Genomic DNA, 27,564 nt, shown 5'->3' with positions numbered 1-27,564 from the left:
TTTAATTTTTTAACGCACAAATGAGAAAGCAAATCCTCTTTATGTGGACTGTGTCCACCGTTTTATACCACACAGGGAGATAAGTTATCGTAGAAACACGAAAAACAATCATTTTCGCAACATCGAGCACACCACACAAATGCTGAATTTTTACATTTCGTACGTACCATTACAATATGAACGCAACAGAACTGATCTGGAGCAAAGCTGAGGGATTTGACCCGAGAAGCAGCGAAACTGTTAAGCTACCAAACATACCAGAACTAACGCACGCACCTTTTTCACACGTCACTGCCGAACGATGGCAGGATATAAAACGGCTCGTTGTAAGAAAAGAAGACAAAATGCTGCGCCTCGTTGGCTTTGTGGATTCTGCTGCTGATATGCTCGTTATCAACGTAGCTGGTGACACTTCCAGAACTGAAATGTATTTCTCGGAATCGCATAAGGAAGGAGCTAAGAGATTACCAGACGACTGATATAATACCTTCATTGGCTTTAATATTTAGCCGGCTGGGGTGGCGGGTGGCGGGTGTTACATGCACATAGACTGAGCGATGACGGCCGTGGTGGCCGAGCGGTTCTAGGCGCTGCAGTCTGGAACCGCGCGACCCCTACGGTCGCAGGTTCGAATCCTGCCTCGGGCATGGATGTGTGTGATGTCCTTGGGTTAATTAAGTTTACGTAGTTCTTAGTCTAGGGGACTGATGACCTCATATGTTGAGTCCCATAGTGCTCAGAGCCATTTGAACCATTTTTTTTTCAAATATTTAACTATACGGTGAAATCCTTCAATAGTCTCTTACGTTAAACATAGCGTATGCAGAAAAATTACCCTGTGGTTAAATCAGCAATTTTCATCATTCTTGTTTTTAATCACAATAGCACGTTAGCTATCTGAAGAAGACAAATTTGTTAACAGCGAGTATAGATTTAAGTGTCAAGAAGTCATTTCTGAAAGTATTTGTATGAAGTGTAGCCATGTATGGAAGTGAAACATGGACGGTAAACAGTTTGGACAAGAAGAGAATAGAAGCTTTCGAAATGTGGTGCTACAGAAGAATGCTGAAGATTAGATGGATAGATCACATAACTAATGAGGAGGTATCGAATAGGATTGGGGAGAAGAGAAGTTTGTGGCACAACTTGACCAGAAGAAGGGATCGGTTGGTAGGACATGTTCTGAGGCATCAAGGGGATGATGTTTGGTTTGTGGGGCGCTCAACTGCGTGGTTATCAGCGCCCGTACAATTACCCAATCTTTGCTCAGTCCAATTTCGCCACTTTCCTGGATGATGATGAAATGATGAGAACAACACAAACACCCAGTCATCTCGAGGTAGGTGAAAATCCCTGACCCCGCCGGGAATCGAACCCGGGACCCCGTGCTCGGGAAGCGAGAACGCTACCGCGAGACCACGAGCGGCGGACGAGGCATCAAGGGATCACCAATTTAGTACTGGAGGGCAGTGTGGAGGGTAAAAATCGTAGGGGGAGACCAAGAGATGAATACACTAAGCAGATTCAGAAGGATGTAGGTTGCAGTAGGTACTGGGAGATGAAGAAGCTTGCACAGGATAGAGTAGCATGGAGAGCTGCATCAAACCAGTCTCAGGACTGAAGACCACAACAACAACAGCACGTTAGCTAAAAACGGTAACGTGTTGCGGTTTCCGTCTAGTCGTTTGAGGAGCGTGTTGTGGGAGATCTGCAGCGTATTATTTCATTCTGGTTCGAAATTAAATGACGTTCGGAGCTGTGTTGCTCCTCTGCTCGTCCCTTTTCACGTGTGAACCGCAGCCTGCCACGCCACCGCAGGCTAGCTGCACCAGCTGACCGGCCAGTGCTGTCAGAGTCAAATGCGCCGCTGAAGCTGTTGTCCCGTATTGTCGCCAAGTCGGTGCGCGCGTAACGCACACCACAAAATGTTTCTTTATTATCGTACTTGACAGTACTCGAGACAGCTCGGCTGCAGTCCCACGTGAAACGGAAATCCCATGAGGTTCCAGCAAACGCGGAAGAATACACAGTGTAATGTTCACATCAGGTTTATTCTTATGATGAACGGATTATACACACAACACAGCAGAGTTCTACGAGGGTCTTTCAATAACAAAAGAGACAAACTGGAAAATACTGTTTGTAGGACAAGTTTGGTACTTTTATGGCTTTAAGTTGGCATCGCTGGGATGAGCCCTGATCAGTTCATATATCAAAATTGATTTGTTGACAACATCAAAAATACATTTGAAGACGGCAAGTCCGCTTCAAACGTCCACATTAGTTTAACAACGTTCTTTTATTCGTTTTTACTTGCTGAAGGAGAGAAACCAGTGAATATATACTGTAGAATGTCTAAAGTTTGTGGTGAAGGTACAATGAATCGTGCAAATATTTACAAGTGGATAGAGCTGTTCAAAAATGGTCGCGACTCAGTGACTGACCAACAACGTTCTGGCCGACCAGTTGCAGTTTCAACTCGCACTCTTGAAAGTCGAACGCCGACCGCCGTGTGGCTGTGGAAATGATGGTTGACAATGTTCAAGTTAGTTCTGGTACAGTTCATAAGATTATCTGTAACAAGCTGAAGTACGCAAAACATGTGCGAGGTGGGTCCCGAAGGAGTTGACGCGGCTACGCAAGGAAACGAGGTTGAGAGTGTGCACAGAGTTGAAGCAACGTTATGAAAGAGAAGGTGAGCACTTCCTCAACAAAATCTTAACTTGTGACGAAACTTGAGTTCACTACTGGCCATTAAAATTGCTACGCCAAGAAGAAATGCAGATGATAAACGGGTATTCATTGGACAAATATATTATACTAGAACTGACATGTGATCCCATTTTCACGTAATTTGGGTGCATAGATCCTGAGCAATCAGTAACCAGAACAACCACCTCTGGCCGTAATATAACGGCCTCGATACGCCTGGGCATTGAGTCAAACAGAGCTTGGATGGCGTGTACAGGTACAGCTGCCCATTCAGCTTCAACACGATACCACAGTTCATCGAGAGTAGTGACTGGTGTATTGTGAAGAGCCAGTTGCTCTGCCACGATTGATCAGACGTTTCCAATTGGTGAGAGATCTGCAGAATGTGCTGGCCAGGGGAGCAGTCGAACATTTTCTGTATCCAGAAAGGCCCGTACCGGACCTGCAACATGTGGTCGTGCATTATCGTGCTGAAATGTAGGGTTTCGCAGGGATCGAATGAAAGGTAGAGCCACGGGTCGTAACAAGTCTGAAATGTAACGTCCACTGTTCAAAGTGCCGTCAATGCGAACAAGAGGTGACCGAGACGTGTAACCAATGGCACCCCATACCGTCACGCCGGGTGATACGCCAGTATGGCGATGACGAATAGACGCTTCCAATGTCCGTTCACCGCGATGTCGCCAAACACGGATGCGACCATCGTGATGCTGTATACAGAAACTGGATTCATGCGAAAATATGACGTTTTGCCATTCGTGCACCCAGGTTCGTCGTCGAGTACACCATCGCAGGCGCTCCTGTCTGTGATGCAGCGTCTAGGGTAACCGCAGCCACGGTCCCGAGCTGATAGTCCGTGCTGCTGCAAACGTCGTCGAACTGTTCGTGCAGACGGTTGTTGTCTTGCAAACGTCCCCATCTGTTCACTCAGGGATCGAGACGTGGCTGCACGATCCGTTACAGCCGTGCGGTTAAGACGCCTGTCATCTCTACTGGCCGTTGGGATCCAGCACGGTGTTCCGTATTACCCTCCTGAACCCACCGATTCCATATTCTACTAACAGTCGACCAAGGCGAGCAGCAATGTCGCGATACGATAAAACGCAATCGTGATAGGCTACAGTCCGACCTTTATCAAAGTCGGAAACGTGATGGTACGCATTTCTCCTCCTTACACGAGGCATCACAACAACGTTTCAGCAGGCAACGCCGGTCAACTGCTGTTTGTGTATGAGAAATCGGTTGGAAACTTTCCTCATATCAGCACGTTGTTGGTGTCACCACCGGCGCCAACCTTGTGCGAATGCTCTGAAAAGGTAATCATTTGCATATCACTGCATCTTCTTCCTGTCGGTTAAATTTCTCGTCTGTAGGTGTGGTGTAGTAGTTTTAATGGCTAGTAGTGTATGAGCCAGAAACAAAAAGACAAAGCATGGGGTGGAAGCGCACCAACTAATCTATCAAGAAACAATCAAAACCCAAGCATCAGCATGAAAAGTTATGTTGACGGTGTTTTTGGATGCTGGTCCAGGTTTTTGTGGTTATTTCGAAGAGCAGGGTACAATGAGCGGTCAGTACTACCCCGGATTTGCTTTTAAACAAGGTGAAACCAGCGACGAGAGAGAGTGACGTCGTGGATCTCAGATATGAGGTGTGATTCTCCAGCAAGACAACGCACGTCCTCATATTGCTCAACTAACCCGTGAAACCGTCGACAAAATGGGCTGAGAGGTACTGCCTCATCCCCCTTACAGTCCTGATTTAGCACCTACATTTTTCCATTTGTTTGGTGCACTGAAGGAGGCATTACGCGGGAAGACGTTCCAGGACAACGAGGATGGGGGAGTTGGTTCAAACGTCAAGATCAAGAGTTCTTTGCAGCCGGAATAAAAAAGCCCGTTGCAACAAGTGCATAAATATAATGTTGCTTAAAATCCGTCTTGATTGCAAAAAAAATTTTTTTTTATTATTCATATGACCGGTTTCGGTTCATTCAGAACCATCTTCAGATCTGATATTTCAGTTACAGGAGTAACCGGTCCAATCCAGCAAGTTTCACATGCTTATGTGACGTAGCATGTGAAAGTTGCTGGATTTGGACGGGTTACTCCTGTAACTGAAATATCAGATCTGAAGATGGTTCTGAATGAACCGAAACCGGTCATATGAATAATAAAAAAAAATTTTTTTTTGCAATCAAGACGGATTTTAAGCAACATTATAAAATCACTGATTGCTGTTATCCCATAAGACATTATGTCTGTTTTTGCAAAGTGCATAAATATTCAAAGGGATTATGTTGAAGAGTGGAAAAAGTATTGTTTTGTAAAAGTAAACGTTTTTTTCTCCAGACCTGTTTGTCTCTTTTAATCACTGAATGAGCCTCGTACTTGAGAGCCGGCGATTGCAGCGCCGGCGCACCCACCTCCTTCTCGCTGTGCCCGCAGTCTGCCTTCTCGTAGTGAAGGTCGCCACAGCTGGAGGCGGGGGAGGCGCCGCCCCTGAGCCGCGTGTAGCCGCCGCCCCCCGTGGGGGCGGAATGCGCCGCCCCCAGCGGCGGCGAGCCCGCCTCCAGGCAACCGCACGCCGGCATGCGGTCGTAGCCGCCGGAATCTGCAACACACCACAGCAGCGGCTCGCCTCAGTCGTCACTCGTCTACACCACACAGAAAAAAGAACGGCACACTGTTTTAACACGGCCGTCAATCAGCGACTGTTGTACGAGGGCAGTTCAATAAGTAATGTAACACATTTTTTTTCTGAAACAGGGGTTGTTTTATTCAGCATTGAAATACACCAGGTTATTCCCCAATCTTTTAGCTACACAACACTATTTTTCAACGTAATCTCCATTCAATGCTACGGCCTTACGCCACCTTGAAATGAGGGCCTGTATGCCTGCACGGTACCATTCCACTGGTCGATGTCGGAGCCAACGTCGTACTGCATCAATAACTTCTTCATCATCCGCGTAGTGCCTCCCACGGATTGCGTCCTTCATTGGGCCAAACATATGGAAATCCGACGGTGCGAGATCGGGGCTGTAGGGTGCACGAGGAAGAACAGTCCACTGAAGTTTTGTGAGCTCCTCTCGGGTGCAAAGACTTGTGTGAGGTCTTGCGTTGTCACGAAGAAGGAGAAGTTCGTTCAGATTTTTGTGCCTACGAACACGCTGAAGTCGTTTCTTCAATTTCTGAAGAGTAGCACAAAACACTTCAGAGTTGATCGTTTGACCATGGGGAAGGACATCGAACAGAATAACCCCTTCAGCGTCCCAGAAGACTGTAACCGTGACTTTACTGGCTGAGGGTATGGCTTTAAACTTTTTCTTGGTACGGGAGTGGGTGTGGCGCCACTCCATTGATTGCCGTTTTGTTTCAGGTTCGAAGTGATGAACCCGTGTTTCATCGCCTGTAACAATCTTTGACAAGAAATTGTCACCCTGAGCCACATGACGAGCAAGCAATTCCGCACAGATGGTTCTCCTTTGCTCTTTATGGTGTTCGGTTAGACAACGAGGGACCCAACGGGAACAGACCTTTGAATATCCCAACTGGTGAACAATTGTGACAGCACTACCAACAGAGATGTCAAGTTGAGCACTGAGTTGTTTGATGGTGATCCGTCGATCATCTCGAACGAGTGTGTTCGCACGCTCCGCCATTGCAGGAGTCACAGCTGTGCACGGCCGGCCCGCACGCGGGAGATCAGACAGTCTTGCTCGACCTCGCGGCGATGATGACACACGCTTTGCCCAACGACTCGCCGTGCTTTTGTCCACTGCCAGATCACCGTAGACATTCTGCAAGCGCCTATGAATATCTGAGATGCCCTGGTTTTCCGCCAAAAGAAACTCGATCACTGCCCGTTGTTTGCAACGCACATCCTTTACAGACGCCATTTTAACAGCTCCGTACAGCGCTGCCACCTGTCGGAAGTCAATGAAACTATACGAGACGAAGCGGGAATGTTTGAAAATATTCCACAAGAAATTTTCCGGTTTTTCCAACCAAAATTGGCCGAGAAAAAAAATGTGTTGCATTACTTATTGAACTGCCCTCGTATAATACAAAATTCTGAAAAACACAGCCCTCAGTCGCGATCACAATTAATTTGTGACCTAGGTTTCGCTGTCACAAGGGACAAAATTAAAACTAAATGTTACAGCATAACGTACCAAAAAGTACGAAAGCTGCGGTCATACCCGACAGCGTCAGAATTAAAATAAGATGCAACAGAGGTGCAAGCCACTAAGGGCTGCCATGTGTCCTCTGTTACAGTCAACACGAAACTGAAACATCATGTGACTTACGCGCCACGGAAACTTCAAGACAATGCCGCTAATTGGCAAAACAAGCTATTTTGTAAACATCTCTCGTATCTGCAGAGAGGGGAATGAACAAGCACCTGAACGGTGTACATGAAGTAATTACAATAGCGGAATACTGCATGATGGCAGGGTGTTACAAAAAGGCACGGCCAAACTTTCAGGAAACATTCCTCACACACAAATAAAGAAAATATGTTATGTGGACATGTGTCCGGAAACGCTTACTTTCCATGTTAGAGCTCATTTTATTACTTCTCTACAAATCACATTAATCATGGAATGCAAACACACAGCAACAGAACGTACCAGCGTGACTTCAAACACTTTGTTACAGGAAATGTTCAAAATGTCCTCCGTTAGCGAGGATACGTGCACCCACCCTCCGTCGCATGAAATCCCTGATGCAGCCCTGGAGAATGGCGTATTGTATCACAGCCGCCCACAATACGAGCACGAAGAGTCTCTACATTTGGTACCGGGGTTGCGTAGACAAGAGCTTTTCACATGCCCCCATAAATGAAAGTCAAGAGGGTTGAGGTCAGGAGAGCTTGGAGGCCATAGTATTGGTCCGCCTCTGCCAATCCGTCGGTCACCGAATCTGTTGTTGAGAAGCGTACGAACACTTCGACTGAAATGTCCAGAAGCTCCATCGTGCATGAACCACATGTTGTGTCATACTTGTAAAGGCACATGTTCTAGCAAAAATAGTTCAAATGGCTCTGAGCACTATGGGACTTAACATCTGCGGTCATCAGTCCCCTAGAACTTAGAACTACTTAAACCTAACTAACCTAAGGACATCACACACATCCATGCCCCAGGCAGGATTCCAACCTGCGACCGTGGTGGTCACGTGGTTCCAGACTGAAGCGCCTAGAACCGCAAGGCGACACCGGCCGGCCATGTTCTAGTAGCACAGGTAGAGTATCCCGTATGAAATCATGATAACGTGCTCCATTGAGCGTAGGTGGAAGATCATGCGGCCCAGTCGAGACATCACCGGTAATGCCTGCCCAAACGTTCACAGAAAATCTGTGTTGATGACGTGATTGCACAATTGCGTGTGGATTCTCGTCAGCCCACACATGTCGACTGTGAAAATTTACAATTTGATCACGTTGGAATGAAGCCTCATCCGTAAAGAGAACATTTGCACTGAAATGAGGATTGACACATTGTCGGGTGAACCATTCGCAGAAGTGTACCCGTGGAGGCCAATCAGCTGCTGATAGTGCCTGCACACGCTGTACACGGTACGGAAACAACTGGTTCTCCCGTAGCACTCTCCATACAGTGACGTGGTCAACGTTACCTTGTACAGCAGCAACTTCTCTGACGCTGACATTAGGGTTATCGTCAACTGCACGAAGAATTGCCTCGTCTATTGCAGTTGTCCTCGTCGTTCTAGGTCTTCCCCAGTCGCGAGTTGTAGGCTGGAATGTTCCGTGCTCCCTAAGACGCCGATCCATTGCTTCGAACGTCTTCCTGTCGGGACACCTTCGTTCTGGAAATCTGTCTCGATACAAACGTACCGCGCCACGGCTATTGCCCAGTGCTAATCCATACATCAAATGCGCATCTGCCAACTCCGCATTTGTAAACATTGCACTGACTGCATAACCACGTTTGTGATGAACACTAACCTGTTGATGCTACGTACTGATGTGTTTGATGCTAGTACTGTAGAGCAATGAGTCGCATGTCAACACAAGCACCGAAGTCAACATTACCTTCCTTCAATTGGGCCAACTGGCGGTGAATCGAGGAAGCACAGTACATAGTGACGAAACTAAAATAAGCTCTAACATGGAAAAAAATGGTTCAAATGGCTCTGAGCCCTATGGGACTTAACGTCTGTGGTCATCAGTCCCCTAGAACTTAGAACTACTTAAAGCTAACTAACCTAAGGACATCACACACATCCATTGCCGAGGCAGGATTCGAACCTGCGACCGTAGCGGTCACGCGGTTCCAGACTGAAGCGCCTAGAACCGCACGGCCACACCGGCCGGCTCTAACATGGAAATTAAGCGTTTCCGGACACATGTCCACATAACATCTTTTGTTTATTTGTGTGTGAGGAATGTTTCCTGTAAGTTTGGCCGTACCTTTTTGTAACACCCCGTATAATAGAACTAATGAATGGCTGGCTGTAGTATAAAAATTGCAGAATAAATGCATAAAGAAGACATATACGAAATAATCCATTAAATGACACTACTGCTTGCTATAAGAGATACGTTATAAAAAACCAAAAAAGTTTTATTAATTTACGTATATGAGCCGTAAAAAGTATGAAGGAAAGGTATCTCTGAATCTGCAAGAAGTAGTGGTACATCAGTGTTAGACATCGCCAAGCAGCGACTTTATACCACTGAAATAACTTCTTCCGCGCAACTGCACCTGCTCGTTGAGAAAAAGTCCGTCATTCGAAAGTGAATGCTTGAAAATTTCCAGCTCCTCCAAAATATCAAGTTTACGCCCTTTCGCCGGCCACGGTGGCCGAGCGGTTCTAGGCGCTTCAGTTCGGAACCGCGCGACTGCTACGGTCGCAGGTTCGAATCCTGCCTCGGGCATGGATGTGTGTGATCTCAGAGCCATTTGAACCATTTTACGCCCTTTCTTTCCTACGCAAAATTTCCAACTTCTCAACCCCTGTAGGAGAATGCCCTGTGATTAACAGGTGATCCGCAGAAGAAGAATTAGGGGCACACGAACCGGTTTTCCTCCGAAAATGTTCTTTACAGCGAATTGAAAAGGCACGTCCTGTTTGACCAATATAATAGGCACCGCAAGTGTCACATGAAATCTTGCAGACAACTGAATTCTGCAGAGGGCTAGCAGTTGACTTTAAATTGTGGATGACATTTTTTCTCAAGTTGTTATCTGTAGAAAAGGCAATATTATATTTGTATTTAATCCGAAGTAACCTTTGAATCTGGTATGACACTGGACCTAAAAATGGAACTGAGAAGAATTTTTTCTCGCTGATGAAAGAACCAAGTGTAGTACCCCCTTCTTTCTGAGGGTATCATCTACTGACCGAGCTTCCTAACCATTATTGGCCGCCACAGTTTTAAAAAGATCAATCTCATTACTAAAGTTTTCTTTCGAGAGGGGAATGGAAAGCGCGGTGAATAGCTGAGAAAAAGAAAGCAGTTTTGTGAGAGGCTGGATGCGTAGAAGAAGCTGGAACGATCTGATCAGTTTCAGTCCCTTTACGGAAAATGTTGAACGAAATTCTGTTTTCAATTAATTGACAACGTAAGATCGAGGAAATTTAATTGACAATTTTCATTTTCTGGTTCATAGGTGCACTTAATATTATCATGAAGATCATTAAACAGATTGAAAATGTGTTTGATCCCATCAGTGGGACCTTTGCAGACTACTAATATATCGTCAACGTATCTACAGCAGGACAAAATGCCCAGATCTGTAGCTGAAAACAACGTAAAGAATTTCACCTCTAACGAATTGATAAAAATATCGGCAAGAATTCCGGCTAGCGGGTTTCCCATGGCTAGGCCGTCATTTTGTTGAAACAGTTGCCTATTGAACTGAAAGTAATTGTACTTAACTACAACGGTGATCAGATTCATGAAAGCCGTAATTCCTTCATCACAGATATCTTTCTTAAACCTACGCAGATTTTCCTCCACAATCTTAAAGGTTTCTTGCACGGGAACATTGGTGTAAAGGTTTTTTTATGTCTAACGAAAACAATCTAGTAGCCTGGTCAGAGTCTATATCATCTACTTTGCGAACTACAGCAGCACTACTTAACACCGAATAGCAATGAGTGAAGACAAAAGACTTTTTCAGCCGATCATGTAAAATTCTAGCACGTTCATGATAATCATTGTTCTGACTGTTCGAAATCGGAACGAATGGGATGGCCAAGCTTATGTATCTTAAATTGCGCTCTTAATTTGGGAGGTTTGGGATTCGTATTAATAAGTGACTTTTTGTGAAATGGCTCAAGCAAGAAATTGGCGTTGTTAACAGCTGATCTGATTTCTTTCTGGAGGGAGGGAGTAGGATCGACTTGCAGTTCAGAAATACCATTTTCTTCGAAAAAAGACATGGTTTTCGAAATATATTCTTCATTATATGCAATTACTAGTGAAGAGCCCTTATCAGCTTTCGTTATAAGAGCAACATTATCTTTTAGTTTCTTAATAATATTTCTAATCAAGGGCTTGTCATTACATGAGGCATTAGGGAAAGCAGCCTGACATTTACTAAAAATGGCTCTGAGCACTATGGGACTTAACATCTGCGGTCATCAGTCCCCTAGAACTTAGAACTACTTAAACCTAACTAACCTAAGGACATCACACACATCCATACCCGAGGCAGGGTTCGAACCTGCGACCGTAGCGGTCGCGCGGTTCCAGACTGAAGCGCCTAGAACCGCTCGGCCACAACGGCCGGCCTACTAAAAATACACTCCTGGAAATGGAAAAAAGAACACATTGACACCGGTGTGTCAGACCCACCATACTTGCTCCGGACACTGCGAGAGGGCTGTACAAGCAATGATCACACGAACGGCACAGCGGACACATCAGGAACCGCGGTGTTGGCCGTCGAATGGCGCTAGCTGCGCAGCATTTGTGCACCGCCGCCGTCAGTGTCAGCCAGTTTGCCGTGGCATACGGAGCTCCATCGCAGTCTTTAACAGTGGTAGCATGCCGCGACAGCGTGGACGTGAACCGTATGTGCAGTTGACGGACTTTGAGCGAGGGCGTATAGTGGGCATGCGGGAGGCCGGGTGGACGTACCGCCGAATTGCTCAACACGTGAGGCGTGAGGTCTCCACAGTACATCGATGTTGTCGCCAGTGGTCGGCGGAAGGTGCACGTGCCCGTCGACCTGGGACCGGACCGCAGCGACGCACGGATGCACGCCAAGACCGTAGGATCCTACGCAGTGCCATAGGGACGGCACCGCCACTTCCCAGCAAATTAGGGACACTGTTGCTCCTGGGGTATCGGCGAGGACCATTCGCAACCGTCTCCATGAAGCTGGGCTACGGTCCCGCACACCGTTAGGCCGTCTTCCGCTCACGCCCCAACATCGTGCAGCCCGCCTCCAGTGGTGTCGCGACAGGCGTGAATGGAGGGACGAATGGAGACGTGTCGTCTTCAGCGATGAGAGTCGCTTCTGCCTCGGTGCCAATGATGGTCGTATGCGTGTTTGGCGCCGTGCATACGACCGAGGCACACAGGGCCAACACCCGGCATCATGGTGTGGGGAGCGATCTCCTACACTGGCCGTACACCACTGGTGATCGTCGAGGGGACACTGAATAGTGCACGGTACATCCAAACCGTCATCGAACCCATCGTTCTACCATTTCTAGACCGGCAAGGGAACTTGCTGCTCCAACAGGACAATGCACGTCCGCATGTATCCCGTGCCACCCAACGTGATCTAGAAGGTGTAAGTCAACTACCCTGGCCAGCAAGATCTCCGGATCTGTCCCCCATTGAGCATGTTTGGGACTGGATGAAGCGTCGTCTCACGCGGTCTGCACGTCCAGCACGAACGCTGGTCCAACTGAGGCGCCAGGTGGAAATGGCAATGCAAGCCGTTCCACAGGACTACATCCAGCATCTCTACGATCGTCTCCATGGGAGAATAGCAGCCTGCATTGCTGCGAAAGGTGGATATACACTGTACTAGTGCCGACATTGTGCATGCTCTGTTGCCTGTGTCTATGTGCCTGTGGTTCTGTCAGTGTGATCATGTGATGTATCTGACCCCAGGAATGTGTCAATAAAGTTTCCCCTTCCTGGGACAATGAATTCACGGTGTTCTTATTTCAATTTCCAGGAGTGTATTTGTTACATCATAAGCAATCCTAGTTTGCACAGCACTATCCATTTTTATGCAATCTAAACCAGTTTTCAGGTCTACTACATGTCAGGAGAACGCTTCCGAGGCAGAGAACTACTCTGGACGAAAAAAAAGTCGAAACACCATAAAAGGGAGTGGTGTGCCATAAAGCGCGTGCTTCTACATCTGAAAGATGAAAAGAGTTGCGTAAGAGTGGCGCTAGCAGCGCCGCTATGATAAAGCTCTGTGCAAGGAAAGCATGGCCATCCTTTTGCCCCGCGTTTGCCGCCGTCCGCAGTTCAGGATTGGCTGAAATCACGTCGCGTGACATTGGCAGCCCTTCTGGGCCCAAGCGTTATGTGTGAAGCATAGGAAGTGTTTCCAGAATGAGATTTTCACTCTGCAGCGGAGTGTGCGCTGATATGAAACTTCGTGGCAGATTAAAACTGTGTGCCGGACCGAGACTCGAACTCGGGACCTTTGCCTTTCGCGGGCAAGTGCTCTACCACCAGTTTTAATCTGCGAGGAAGTTTCATAGGAAGTGTTGTGTACCTTAGAAGTTTTATAAGTAGACCAATGACTCAGTGCTGTGCGTTTGGCTGTTCGTTTCGAGGCGAAAAGGCAGGAAAACTGCACAGAATTCCTTCCGAAGGGAGACATTGAACAAGAAGGAGAATACTGATCGCAATGAGAAACGTTGCGGGAACTCGACTTAACCATTCACTTAATTTTATTCATTTGTGGCCTTTTGTCTTTGTCTCCTTTCTACATTTCTGTTACTTAGTTTCCATTCCATTCGAAAAAAAACAAAACAAAAAAAACGGAAGATCTAGTAGAGATAATTTAATGGCAATTTAATTAAAAGACAGAAATCTTAGAGATAAAGGTGCCACTGTTGGCACATAAAACGAAAAATACTGCGTGCTACCTTACAACGTTATCATGACTGGTAAAAAATTTGACCTGACTGACAGTACAGTATGGTTTAAACTTATTTTTACGATGCTCACAATAATAAATTGTACTTTGTTCCACACAATATAATGTACAAAAAAAATTGTTATCGCACAAGGCAAGTACCAAACTTACGACCTCTCTTTCAGTAAGTATTAACGCTACCGGGAGACTATTATAACTATTGAAACTTCGACGGTAATGTACATTATACTATTACAAATACAGTTGTTACTGTTTACTACAGCGTACTTTTGATCGTAGGCCAAGTTTTATTCGAACACATTTTAAAAATATTGTATTCTCTTGTACCTTCCTCATCATTCTCCTAATGGTCAAGAAATGGTTCAAATGGCTCTGAGCACTATGGGACTTAACATCTGAGGTCATCAGTCCTCTAGAACTTAGAACTACTTAAACGTAACTAACCTAAGGAAATCACACACATCCATTCCCGAGGCAGGATTCGAACCTGCGATCGTACCGGTCGCGCGGTTCCAGACTGTAGCGCCTAGAACCGCTCGGCCACCCGGCCGGCTAAACGATGAATGATTGCAACGCGCCACCGTGGAGATGAACAATCTGATACACTCGTGGTCTGTCAACTAGGGAAACTATCTGAAACTGGTTTATAAAAACCATCGAACCTACAGCGAATGCAATATTTTCAGTATTTCCTAACTCTCTGCAAGCAGACTAATAGTCCTAAAGAAAAAAAAACCTAGTAGGACCTTTTCTGCAGGAAATGTAACACAGTTTAATTTTTTAATGGGATACGAGATCGCTAGAGGCCGTCGTTTTCGAGTTATTCTAGAAAAAACGTACCAAAGTGGTCTCTAAGTGCGTTCCCACTTCTTTAGTCACTCCCACCGGTTACGGTTTTAAGCATGCTGCAATTTTTACGTCACAACTTTGTGAATTTTAACAGCTTAAAACTAACAACTGAATCGTTTCGTTTGTCTAGCGTCCTCAACACGAAACTACTTTGCTTCTGAAGCTTAAGTTCAGATGAAATTGTCAATCCGCAATTAATTTTTGCATAAAGTTTAGAAAGTTTTTCTTTCAATAATGTTATTGCAACATTTAAATTGAGAATGTTAAACGAAACAGCCGATTATGACGGTGGAGTGATAGGCCAGTGGATGACGACCAAAAAATGAAGAATACGGCAACTAATTCGTGTGGTCACAAATTTTTGGCCTGCCGTGTGGCCGAGCGGTTCTAGGCGCTTCAGTCCGGAACCGCGCGACTGCCACGGCCGCAGGTTCGAATCCTGCCTCGGGCATGGATGTGTGTGATATTTTAAGGTTAGTTAGGTTTAAGTAGTTCTAAGTTCCTGGGGACTGACGACCTCAGATGTTAAGTCCCATAGTGGTCAGAGCCATTTGAACCATTGTTGAACAATTTTTTTTGCAGTGATGCGAGGAAGTGCCATGAAGAACATATTAACAACCCTGACCAGTGTGGGGGATGAGTGTCCGAGTGTCGGTGTGTTTGAATGTCACTTCCTGACGTTTTTCTTGAATAACTCGAAAATCACGGCCTCTAGCGAAAACGTATCGCAGTACAAACTGCGGCTACATTAAATTTCCTACAAGACAAGGTCCTATTCATTTTTTACTCTAGAGCCAACTGCGCGAAGAGAGAAAGAGAGAGAGAGCGGGAGGGAGACAATTTGGAAAACTTGGGCGACGCATTGGACGCTGTACCTTAATTGGCTTTTATAGGCCGTTTCCCGGCTTGATAGGCCACAGAGACCTGTATCAAATTGATCGTGTCGCCTTCATCTACAGGAATATTTACAGCCTATGTTTTTGTCTACTTCTTCAGAAAGAGATGTATACCTCACTGCACTGGTTGACAGGTGTCGTTGTTACACAGACGGAAAGAGAGAGAGAGAGAGAGAGAGAACAGGAAGGTAGTGACGGAGAGGGAGGGAGGCGGAGAGAGAGAGAGAGAGAGAGAGAGAGAGAGAGAGAGATCAGGAACGTAGTGATGGAGAGAGAGAGGGGGCGGAGAGAGAGAGAGAGAGAGAGAGAGAGAGAGAGAGAGAGAGCAGGAACGTAGTGAGGGAGAGAGAGAGAAAGAGAGAGAGAGACAGGAAGGTAGTGACAGAGAGAGGGAGAGAGAGAGAGAGAGAGAGAGAGAGAGAGCAGGAACGTAGTGAGGGAGAGAGAGAGAGAGAGAGAGAGACAGGAAGGTAGTGACAGAGAGAGGGAGAGAGAGAGAGAGAGGGAGGGAGACAGAGAGAGAGAGAGAGAGAGAGAGAGAGAGAGAGAGGTGGACAGGTCTCGGTTTTATACATAGAGACAGAGAGAGCGAGTGACAAAGTTGGAAGATAGTGGCGGAGGGAGAGAGTGAGGGAAGGAGAGAGTGGAGAGGATGGTGCAGCGAGGGAGGTAGAGAGAGGGGTGGGAGAGAGAGAGAGAGAAAGAAAAAAAGAGACGAGAGAGAGACAATAGCAAAACCTTAAGAAACACCTTACCTGTTCTACGAGCTCATTCGGTTTGCAAATCCAGAACGATATATCGTTTGCGTTCGCTGGGAAAGGCAAGTTGTCGATGTGAAAGCCTTTGCGCTTGTATCGCTCGCACACAAGAAGCAGCAGGTGGCGGCCGTGTAGATGGCGACCCTGCCAGGCACACAGACAGCGGGAGTGGACTACTTGTGGGGGGACCTGCGTGCGACGCAGCTGATGCGCTTCCTGTGCTGGCGGGACGTTTCCGTTCCGCTGACGGCGGCTGCTGGCGCGTCAGCGACAGAGCGTGGCTGCATTTGGTCTGGTCGTTGACACGAGGGCCCGTCTACCTCAGCACCGCACCTTCCACAGCGGAAGTCCCCTCGCAACATTCAGCTGCTGGCGTGCTCAAAGCCCGGGCATCCGTTGAGTCTACGTCCAATCACGTGACTATGGGGTCTGATTGCGTCGATCACAAAATACAGGGCTATTACAAATGACTGAAGCGATTTCATACATTCACTGTAGCTCCATTCATTGACATATGGTCACGACACACTACAGATACGTAGAAAAACTCAAAAAGATTTGTTCGGCTGAAGCCGGACTTCAGGTTTCTGCCGCCAGAGCGCTCGAGAGCGCAGTGAGACAAAATGGCGACAGGAGCCGAGAAAGCGTATGTCGTGCTTGAAATGCACTCACATCAGTCAGTCATAACAGTGCAACGACACTTCAGGACGAAGTTCAACAAAGATCCACCAACTGCTAACTCCATTCGGCGATGGTATGCGCAGTTTAAAGCTTCTGGATGCCTCTGCAAGGGGAAATCAACGGCTCGGCCTGCAGTGAGCGAGGAAACGGTTGAACGCGTGCGGGCAAGTTTCATGCGTGTATCTGGACATGCTGGAAAATTGGCTCATGCCACAACTGGAGACCGACAGCGCCGACTTCATCTTTCAACAGGATGGTGCTCCACCGCACTTCCATCATGATGTTCGGCATTTCTTAAACAGGAGATTGGAAAACCGATGGATCGGTCGTGGTGATCATGATCAGTAATTCATGTCATGGCCTCCACGCTCTCCCGACTTAACCCCATGCGATTTCTTTCTGTGGGGTTATGTGAAAGATTCAGTGTTTAAACCTCCTCTACCAAGAAACGTGCCAGAACTGCGAGCTCGCATCAACGATGCTTTCGAACTCATTGATGGGGACATGCTGCGCCGAGTGTGGGAGGAACTTGATTGTCGGCTTGGTGTCTGCCGAATCACTAAAGGGGCACATACCGAACATTTCTGAATGCCTAAAAAAACTTTTTGAGTTTTTGATGTGTGTGCAAAGCATTGCGAAAATATCTCAAATAATAAAGTTATTGTAGAGCTGTGAAATCGCTTCAATCATTTGTAATAACCCTGTACTGCTGCAGAAATTGGACCATTATGGAATATGATTAGTCTCATAAATTAACAACAGGCTGTAAAAGAGCTTTCTGCACAGTACTGAGGTGGTGATTGATGGGGCTCACTAAACTGTTGAAGGGGAGGGGGGGGGCTGAAGGGTCAGTACTACGACCATTACTATTTCTTATACACGCTCCAGGACAAAAATGAAACGACGCACGACACGAAGGAATTATCTGAATGGAATGAAATCGACAGATCAGGTGTACATGTACAGACAAACAAATGAAATTAGAAGGAAGGTCAGCATTGGCCGTAATTTTAATGATTTTCGATCACATGATGATCATCTTCAGTGCTGGAAGTTAAACATTTCACATAGCGATCAGTGAATAAGAAACAAAAGACCACAAATGCACCTGAGTATAAACCAACTGTTGGTAAGAACATACCTTTAGCGTACAAATTAAAGCTCGTAGGCACTGGTGTCTAGTTGTTAGCACAGGGTGTATACGTGGACAAGGAAAAAAAATTCTCGGATTTCCCGGTTAAAAATACACTTTCTCCCGGGTGGAAACATAGTTTTTCCCTATTAATTGACAGTATATTTTCTCTCGGAACTGTATAACTTATCAATCCTTTGAATGATTATGGTTTTATACATGGGCGTAGAATTTCCCGGTGCTTTAGAAAATGAAACACCTTTTGGAAAGATGTTTGATGTGCAGTAACATGTACGCTGCACATTTTCATATTACGAAAGTATAAATTCGAATCCCACCAAACACCGCATGTTACTTTCCGAAGCATTGAAATCGAGATTGCGTATTTGTAAGCCAGTCATAGCTCATGTCACGTGATCTCGCCAGCCGATGACAGCGGGTATTCAGAGCTTCGGACACGTGGTGCAGTCAGCGAATAGCAACATCACTGTTAAGTAGCGCGAACACACGAACAGGAAAAGTTAATGGTTTAAATTAATGTATATAATGTTGCTACAAGAAAAACAACGCTTTCGCATATAATATTGGTCTCTAAGGCCAATACGCTGCAAGACAAGCTAAGCTTTCACATATAATGTTGGTCTTTTATGGACTTATTAGATTTTAAGATATATCACACAAATATGCCAGTAAATTTTTTAATAACGACATAAAAGTGTAATCTTCTGGGCTATAAATTCTTCTACATGGCTTGTCATCAAAGAGCTGATTTTTAAATGAGTCCCAGATTCCCAGTGAAGTAGGCATCGACCTGATATTTAACTTTTCAATGTGGCTTCGGGATGTAAATTTCCTTGGGTACCAGTACTTTGTTATCTCACGTCTGGTTCTTTGTTATGGCATTATGCCATACGTGCTATAAGATGAAAACGTACACTTGAAATGCAGTGAACAGTTGAAACTAGCCAATAGTTTGAAATTAAGCCCTTTGTTTCAAATACACTCCTGGAAATTGAAATAAGAACACCGTGAATTCATTGTCCCAGGAAGGGGAAACTTTATTGACACATTCCTGGGGTCAGATACATCACATGATCACACTGACAGAACCACAGGCACATAGACACAGGCAACACAGCATGCACAATGTCGGCACTAGTACAGTGTATATCCACCTTTCGCAGCAATGCAGGCTGCTATTCTCCCATGGAGACGATCGTAGAGATGCTGGATGTAGTCCTGTGGAACCGCATGCCATGCCATTTCCACCTGGCGCCTCAGTTGGACCAGTGTTCGTGCTGGACGTGCAGACCGCGTGAGACGACGCTTCATCCAGTCCCAAACATGCTCAATGGGGGACAGATCCGGAGATCTTGCTGGCCAGGGTAGTTGACTTACACCTTCTAGAGCACGTTGGGTGGCACGGGATACATGCGGACGTGCATTGTCCTGTTGGAACAGCAAGTTCCCTTGCCGGTCTAGGAATGGTACAACGATGGGTTCGATGACGGTTTGGATGTACCGTGCACTATTCAGTGTCCCCTCGACGATCACCAGTGGGGTACGGCCAGTGTAGGAGATCGCTCCCCACACCATGATGCCAGGTGTTGGCCCTGTGTGCCTCGGTCGTATGCAGTCCTGATTGTGGCGCTCACCTGCACGGCGCCAAACACGCATACGACCATCATTGGCACCGAGGCAGAAGCGACTCTCATCGCTCAAGACGACACGTCTCCATTCGTCCCTCCATTCACGCCTGTCGCGACACCACTGGAGGCGGGCTGCACGATGTTGGGGCGTGAGCGGAAGACGGCCTAACGGTGTGCGGGACCGTAGCCCAGCTTCATGGAGACGGTTGCGAATGGTCCTCGCCGATACCCCAGGAGCAACAGTGTCCCTAATTTGCTGGGAAGTGGCGGTGCGGTCCCCTACGGCACTGCGTAGGATCCTACGGTCTTGGCGTGCATCCGTGCGTCGCTGCGGTCCGGTCCCAGGTCGACGGGCACGTGCACCTTCCGCCGACCACTGGCGACAACATCGATGTACTGTGGAGACCTCACGCCCCACGTGTTGAGCAATTCGGCGGTACGTCCACCCGGCCTCCCTCATGCACACTATACGCCCTCGCTCAAAGTCCGTCAACTGCACATACGGTTCACGTCCACGCTGTCGCGGCATGCTACCAGTGTTAAAGACTGCGATGGAGCTCCGTATGCCACGGCAAACTGGCTGACACTGACGGCGGCGGTGCACAAATGCTGCGCAGCTAGCGCCATTCGACGGCCAACACCGCGGTCCCTGGTGTGTCCGTTGTGCCGTGCGTGTGATCATTGCTTGTACAGCCCTCTCGCAGTGTCCGGAGCAAGTATGGTGGGTCTGACACACCGGTGTCAATGTGTTCTTTTTTCCATTTCCAGGAGTGTATATTGACTGCCTCAGCGGAAAAGATTAATAAAAGAAAATTTCTTCAGCAAACCGATAAAAACTACTTCTTTGTTCTGCATGGCAATTAATGCTTAACTGTCAGAAAGGTGGAAATAAAATAAAATCTGAAACTAATAACGTGTTTTAGCCTTCCGTAATTATGTGAATGTATTTTAAATCACATGATAGCTCTCGGCCAAAAAATCAATTTTGTTTTCATTTGACGTGAGTGCAGTAGACAAAGACGAAACAGCAAAATCACAAAATGTAAACACGGGTCACGTGGAGACTACCCGCTTCCCTATTATAACTCAGACTGCTCTGTGCATCAGACCCGTATCTACGATATTTCCGAACCGGGGCAATAGTAGATAGTGGCGTCCCTCGAGCGTTTGAGAAAGGACGTCAAAAATTTTAAAAAAATCGAATTTTCAAAAATACGTTCATTTTGTAGCGAACATTTTTCTTAAGACTCTGATACATGAAACATACGCGTCAGAGGAATTGTAAGACATGTTAATCGGTCTTAAGTGTGCCAAAGTACAGCGCCACGCCTCTTCACACAGCATTCTTCTATCGCACGTCACTGTATCTGTTTCGTTCTTTGTAGTTTTTGCGTTTGACGCTTAGTTCGTGAGATATTTGGCCCGGTCACTATTAATGGACCACCCTGTATATGAATCATAGGGTTTCTAATATGACAGATGACCACAAAATATTTATGTTTGCTGATGACACTATCTTCATAGTCAAGGATTTTTAATACAACATTGGGAATGTATGAAGTAGTTAAGTTTAACTCATAAGTTCGTGGCTTGAGAAATTCATGCTAAATCGCAGTAAGTCCTAGTTTTTAGAGAGTCTAATGCACAGTTAAACTAGAACTGATGTTTTTATTACACCGAATTGACATATGATTGGTGGTGCTGAATAACTGAAATTCTTGGGTGTTCAGGTAGATGGTACGATGTAATTAATGGGAAGCTCACGTTCAAGATCTTGTTCAACAGCTGAGTGCTGCTGTATTTACCATTAGAAGTGGTAGTTCAGCATGATAATGTCCGTCCCGATAGCTGAATGGTCAGCTTGACAGACTTCCGTCCTAAGAGGCCCGGGTTCGATTCCCGGCTGGGTCGTAGATTTTCCCCACTCAGGGACTGGGTGCTGTGTTGTCTTCATCATCATTTCATCCCCATCCGGCGCGCAGGTCGCCCAATGTGGCTTCGAATGTAATAAGGCCTGCACCGAGGCGGCCGGACTTGCTCCGTAAGGGGCCTCCCGGCCAATAATGCCAAACGCTCATTTCACAACATGATAATTACTGTACTTCGTTTGTTGTTACTGTTTCCTTGGAAGTCGTTAGATAGACAACCTACAGCTAGGACAGTGCACGCGAACCACGAACCCCGTCAGTCAATTACTGAACTGCCGAAGAAACTGGTTCAAATGGCTCTGAGCACTATGCGACTTAACTTCTGAGGTCATCAGTCGCCTAGAACTTAGAATTAAGCCTAACTAATCTAAGAACATCACACACATCCATGCTCGAGGCAGGATTCGAACCTGCGACCGGAGCGGTCGCTCGGCTCCAGACTGTAGCGCCTAGAACCGCACGGCCACTCCGCAGAGCACGCAGAAGTGCCGCAACACGACGTGGCATGGACTCGACTAATGTCTGAAGGAGTGCTGGAGGGAACTCACAGCATGAATGCTGCAGGGCTGTCCATAAATCCGTAATAGCACGACGGATTGGAGATCTCTTCTGAACAGCACGTTGCAAGGCATCGCCGATATGCTCAATGTTCAGGTCTGGGATGTTTGGTGGCCAGTGGAAGAGTGTTCCTGGAGCGACTCTGCAGCAACTATGGACGTGTGGGGTGTCGCATTGTCCTGCTGGAATTGCCCGTCGGAATGCAGAGTGGACACCAATGGATGCAGGTGATCAGACAGGATGCTTACGTACGTGTCACCTGTAAGAGTCGTATGTAGACGTATCAGGGGTCCCATATCCCTCCAACTGCACACGCCCCACACCATTACAGACGCTCCATCAGCTTGAACAGGTCCCTGCTGCCATGCAGGCATTCACGAGGTTGCCTCCATACCGCTACACGTCCATCCGCTCGATACAATTTGAAACGAGACTCGTCCGACCACGCAACATTCTTCCAGTCATCAACAGTCCAATGTCGGTGTTGGCGGTCTCTGGCGAGACGCAAAGTTTTGTGTCGTGCAATCATCAAGGCTACCGAGTAGGGCTTCGGCTCCAAAAGCCCATGTCGATGATGTTTCGATCATATTTCGTTGAATGATTGGCAAGCTGACACTTCTTGATGGCGCAGCATTGAAATCTACAGCAAATTTGCGGAAGGGTTGCACTTGTGTGACCTTAAACGATTCTCTTCAGTCGTCGTTGCTTCCCGTTCTTGCAGGATCTCTTTCCGGCCGCAGCGATATCGAAGATGATGTTTTATCGCATTCCTGATATTCACGGTACACTCGTGAAACGGTCGTACGGGAAAATCCCCACTTCATCGTTACATCTAAGATGCTGTGTCACATCGCTGGTGCGCCGTTTATAACAGCACGTTGAAACCGACTGAAATCTTTATAACCAGCCAGTGTACCAGCAGTAACCGATCTAACAACTGGGCCAGACACTTGTTGTCTTGTTGTTCTTGTTGTGGTCTTCAGTCCTGAGACCAGTCTGATGCAGCTCTCCATTGTACTCAATCCTGTGCAAGCTTCTTCATCTCCCAGTACCTTATATATACGAGGGCCGTTCAGAAAGTAACCTCCGGTTGATTTTAAAAAATACACCAAGTTAAATAAAAATATTTTAATATATACATCTTACAACTACATCTTTGCACTATTTTTCTACATAGTCTCCATAGCGATTGAGGCACTTATCGTATCTCTTCACAAGCTTTGAAATTCCTTCTGCATAAAAATCACCCGCTTGTGCCTGGAGCCAGCCTGTGACCGCATCTTTGAGCTCTTCGTCGTCATCAAACCGCTGTGACCCGAGCCATTTCTTCAGATGCATGAAGAGGTGATAATCACTTGGCGCCAGGTCTGGGCTGTAAGGTGGATGGTTGATAACGTCCCACTTGAAGGACTCGAGAAGGGCCGTTGTTCTGCGAGCAGAGTGAGGACGGGCGTTATCGTGCAAAAAAACGATACCGGAAGTCAGCATACCACGGCGTTTGTTCTGTATAGCCCGTCGTAACTTTTTTATTGTTTCACAGTACACGTCTTGATGAATGGTCGTACCACGTTCCACGAATTCAACCAACAACACCCCTTTGGCATCCCAAAACACCGTTGCCATCAGTTTTCTGGCAGAAAAATCTTGCGAGGCTTTTCTTGGTTTGGTAGGCGAATTTGAATGTGCCCACATCTTTGATTGTTCTTTTGTCTCAGGGTTCACGTACTTAATCCAGGTTTCGTCACCGGTCACGATTCTGTTTAACAATGGTTCTCCTTCGTCCTCATAACGTGACAGAAAGTCTAATGCAGAGGCCATTCTTTGAGTTTTGTGGTGGTCGGTAAGAATTTTGGGCACCCATCGTGCACAGAACTTACGGTAACCCAATCTTGCTGTCACTATCTCGTACAAGAGAGTCTTAGAAATCTGTGGAAAACCAGTAGACAACTCCGACATTGAGAAACGTCGATTTTCACGAACTTTTGCATCAAGTGTCTGAACGAGTTCGTCAGTCACCAATGACGGTCTACCACTCCTCTCTCCATCACGAACGTTTTCTCGTCCACTTTTAAATAAACGTACCCATTCACGGACAACTCCTTCACTCATAACTCTCGGTCCGTACACGGCACAAACCCCACGATGAATAGCTGCTGCAGAATATCCTTTGGCTGTAAGAAACCTTATGACAGCACGCACTTCACATTTGGCGGGGTTTTCTATTGCAGCACACATTTCAAACTGCCACAAAAACTAAACTAGCGCAGGTACGACGTTCACTCGACCACGGCTTGATGCCGACTGACCTGTTGAGTGCGTGAACGCACAGATGGCGTCGCTACTCCCCCCACAACCCGCACTGTGACCGATCGGAGGTTACTTTCTGAACCGCCCTCGTACATATGAAGATGGTATCTGTTCTTTCGGACATGTCCGAAAGGACAGATACCATCGGTGACCATGCAGCTCGTTAGAATGAAATTACAAAGACATGAATACCCCTAGCTGCATACAGGCGTTGATGTAAGTCAACGGGGACAGTTGAGAACGTGTCCCCCGACCGGGACTCGAACCCGGGATCTCCTGCTTAGATGGCAGACGCTCAAACTATATATATATATATATATATATATATATATATATATATATATACTGGTCCATTGATAGTGACTGGGCCAAATATCTCACGAAATAAGCATCGAACGAAAAAACTACAAAGAACAAATTCGTCTAGCTTGAAGGGGGAAACCAGAAGGCGCTATGGTTATGTTGCGTACATAGTTTCCCAATAGAGCGCGCCCCGCTAAGCACAACAGCGCAGGCGCAGCGCTCGTCCGTCTCCGCACTACGAGATGGCGCTGCCTTAGAGACTGACCAAATTCTGCTTCCGCCGATCCGCGTATTAATACGTAACGCAGCCAATGAGATTGCTGCTAACGTAGAACCTTTTCTCCTCGCGGATCACACTCGCGCCGTGATACCTGAATGCTCGAGGTATTATAACGAGTGTACAGACCTCCGACTGGTCAGTCTGCATCAGTCTGCATTTGTCTGCACCAGTCTGCATTAGTCTGTACCAGTCTATAGTCAAATTTCAGTCTGCACCTAATAAGATTACCATATTCCTGTACATAGCCATGAAGATAAATGAATAGACACTTTGTCAAGTATCAGAGATATGTGAGAATAAGATTAATGTCCCAAGACCAAGGGAACTTCAGATCGTCAATTGTAAACAGCATCCAGAATCAAGTTACGTAATGTCTATGACTTTTATTATTTTAATAAATGTGTGTGAAAATTAATCAAGTTCTGTTTAAAGTTGGTCACCGTCAATCTGCTACTCTAAGCGTGCAAGTGGCATTTCTATCGTCTGACCTAATGGCAGAAGATAAACACGCGACGATAAGACCACGAGACATATTGCTGACACTCGCCTACTTCGTTAGAGCGACAAGTCCAATAATCTGATGGTCTGCGGACCGAAGGTCTTACAGTACGCACACCACAGGTTGGCTCGCTAGATGGCGCTGCCATAGGTCAAACGGATATCAATTGCGTTTTTTAAAATAGGAACCCCCATTTTTTATTACATATTCGTGTAGTAAGTAAAGAAATATGAATGTTTTTGTTGGACCACTTTTCTCGCTTTGTGATAGATGGCGCTGTAATAGTCACAAACGTATAGGTACGTGGTATCACGCAACATACCGCCAGTGCAGACGGGATTTGCTTCGTGATACATTACCCGTGTTAAAATGGACCGTTTACCAATTGCGGGAAAGTTCGATATCGTGTTCATGTATGGCTATTGTGATCAAAATGCCCAACGGGCGTGTGCTATGTATGCTGCTCGGTATCCTGGACGACATCATCCAAGTGTCCGGACCGTTCGCCTATGATTTCCAACGTAATGTTCTACCGATGTTACTACAAGATGTTTCACTGCATGACAGAATGGCGATGTACTTCCAATTTGATGGATGTCCGGCACATAGATCGCGTGTGGTTGAAGCGGTATAGAATAGCATTTTTCATGACAGGTGGATTGGTCGTCGAAGCATCATACCGTGGCCCATACGTTCACCGGATCTGACGTTCCCGGATTTCTTTCTGGGGGTTAAGTTGAAGGATATTTGCTATCGTGATCCACCGACAACGCCTGACAACATGGGTCAGCGCATTGTCAATGCATGTGCGAACACTACGGAAGGCGAACTACTCGCTGTTGAGAGGAATGTCGATTCACGTATTGCCAAATGCATTGAGGTTGACGGACATAATTTTGAGCATTTATTGCATTATTGTGGTATCTATAGAAGAAGAGATAGAGAAGATCCAACGGAGAGCAGCGCGCTTCGTTACAGAATCGTTTAGTAATCGCGAAAGCGTTACGGAGATGATAGATAAACTCGAGTGGAAGACTCTGCAGGAGAGACGCTCAGTAGCTCGGTACGGGCTTTTGTTAAAGTTTCGAGAACATACCTTCACCGAAGAGTCAAGCAGTATATTGCTCCCTCCTACGTCTATGTCGCAAAGAGACCATGAGGATAAAATCAGAGAGCCCACACAGAAGCATACCGACAATCCTTCTTTCCAGGAACAATACGAGACTGGAAAAGAAGGGAGAACCGATAGAGGTACTCAGGGTACCCTCCGCCACACACCGTCAGGTGGCTTGCGAAGTATGGATGTAGATGTACAGGTAATCACGCTGTAACACCATGAGTTCTCAGAAATGATAAGTTCACAAAGGCACATGTAACACATTGGAACAAGCGAAATAAAATGTTCAAACGTACCTACGTTCTGTATTTTAATTTAAAAAAACCTACCTCCCTTGAACCATGGACCTTGCCGTTGGTGGGGAGGCTTGCGTGCCTCAGCGATACAGATAGCCGTACAGTAGGTACAACCACAACGGAGGGGTATCTGTTGAGAGGCCAGACAAACGTGTGATTCCTGTAGAGGGGCAGCAGCCTTTTCAGTAGTTGCAAGGGCAACAGTCTGGATGATTGACTGATCTGGCCCTGTAACACTAACCAAAACGGCCTTGCTGTGCTGGTACTGCGAACGCCTGAAAGCAAGGGGAAACTACAGCCGTAATTTTTGCCGAGGGCATGCAGCTTTACTGTATGGTAAAATGATGATGGCGTCCTCTTGGGTAAAATATTCCGGAGGTAAAATAGCCCCGCATTCGGATCTCCGGGCGGGGACTACTCAAGAGGACGTCGTTATCAGGAGAATGAAAACTGGCGTTGTACGGATCGGAGCGTGGAATGTCAGAT

At 46.5% G+C, this 27,564-nt stretch overlaps 1 protein-coding gene across 1 annotated transcript in view; it reads right to left on the bottom strand.

Annotated features, from left to right (window-relative positions):
• LOC126108477 (growth factor receptor-bound protein 14-like) overlaps positions 1 to 27,564 on the bottom strand; it is a 797,866-nt gene that overhangs the window by 597,170 nt on the left and 173,132 nt on the right. The window contains exon 2 of the mRNA XM_049913727.1: positions 5,138 to 5,325. Coding sequence (XP_049769684.1) covers positions 5,138 to 5,325 — 188 coding nt within the window. The remainder of the gene's footprint in view (positions 1 to 5,137; positions 5,326 to 27,564) is intronic.

This window comes from Schistocerca cancellata, chromosome 11 (genome assembly GCF_023864275.1).
Source record: "Schistocerca cancellata isolate TAMUIC-IGC-003103 chromosome 11, iqSchCanc2.1, whole genome shotgun sequence".
Lineage (NCBI taxonomy): Eukaryota > Metazoa > Arthropoda > Insecta > Orthoptera > Acrididae > Schistocerca > Schistocerca cancellata.
The sequence above is the reverse complement of the archived record's forward strand: the minus strand, read 5'-3'. Positions and strand labels throughout refer to the sequence as shown.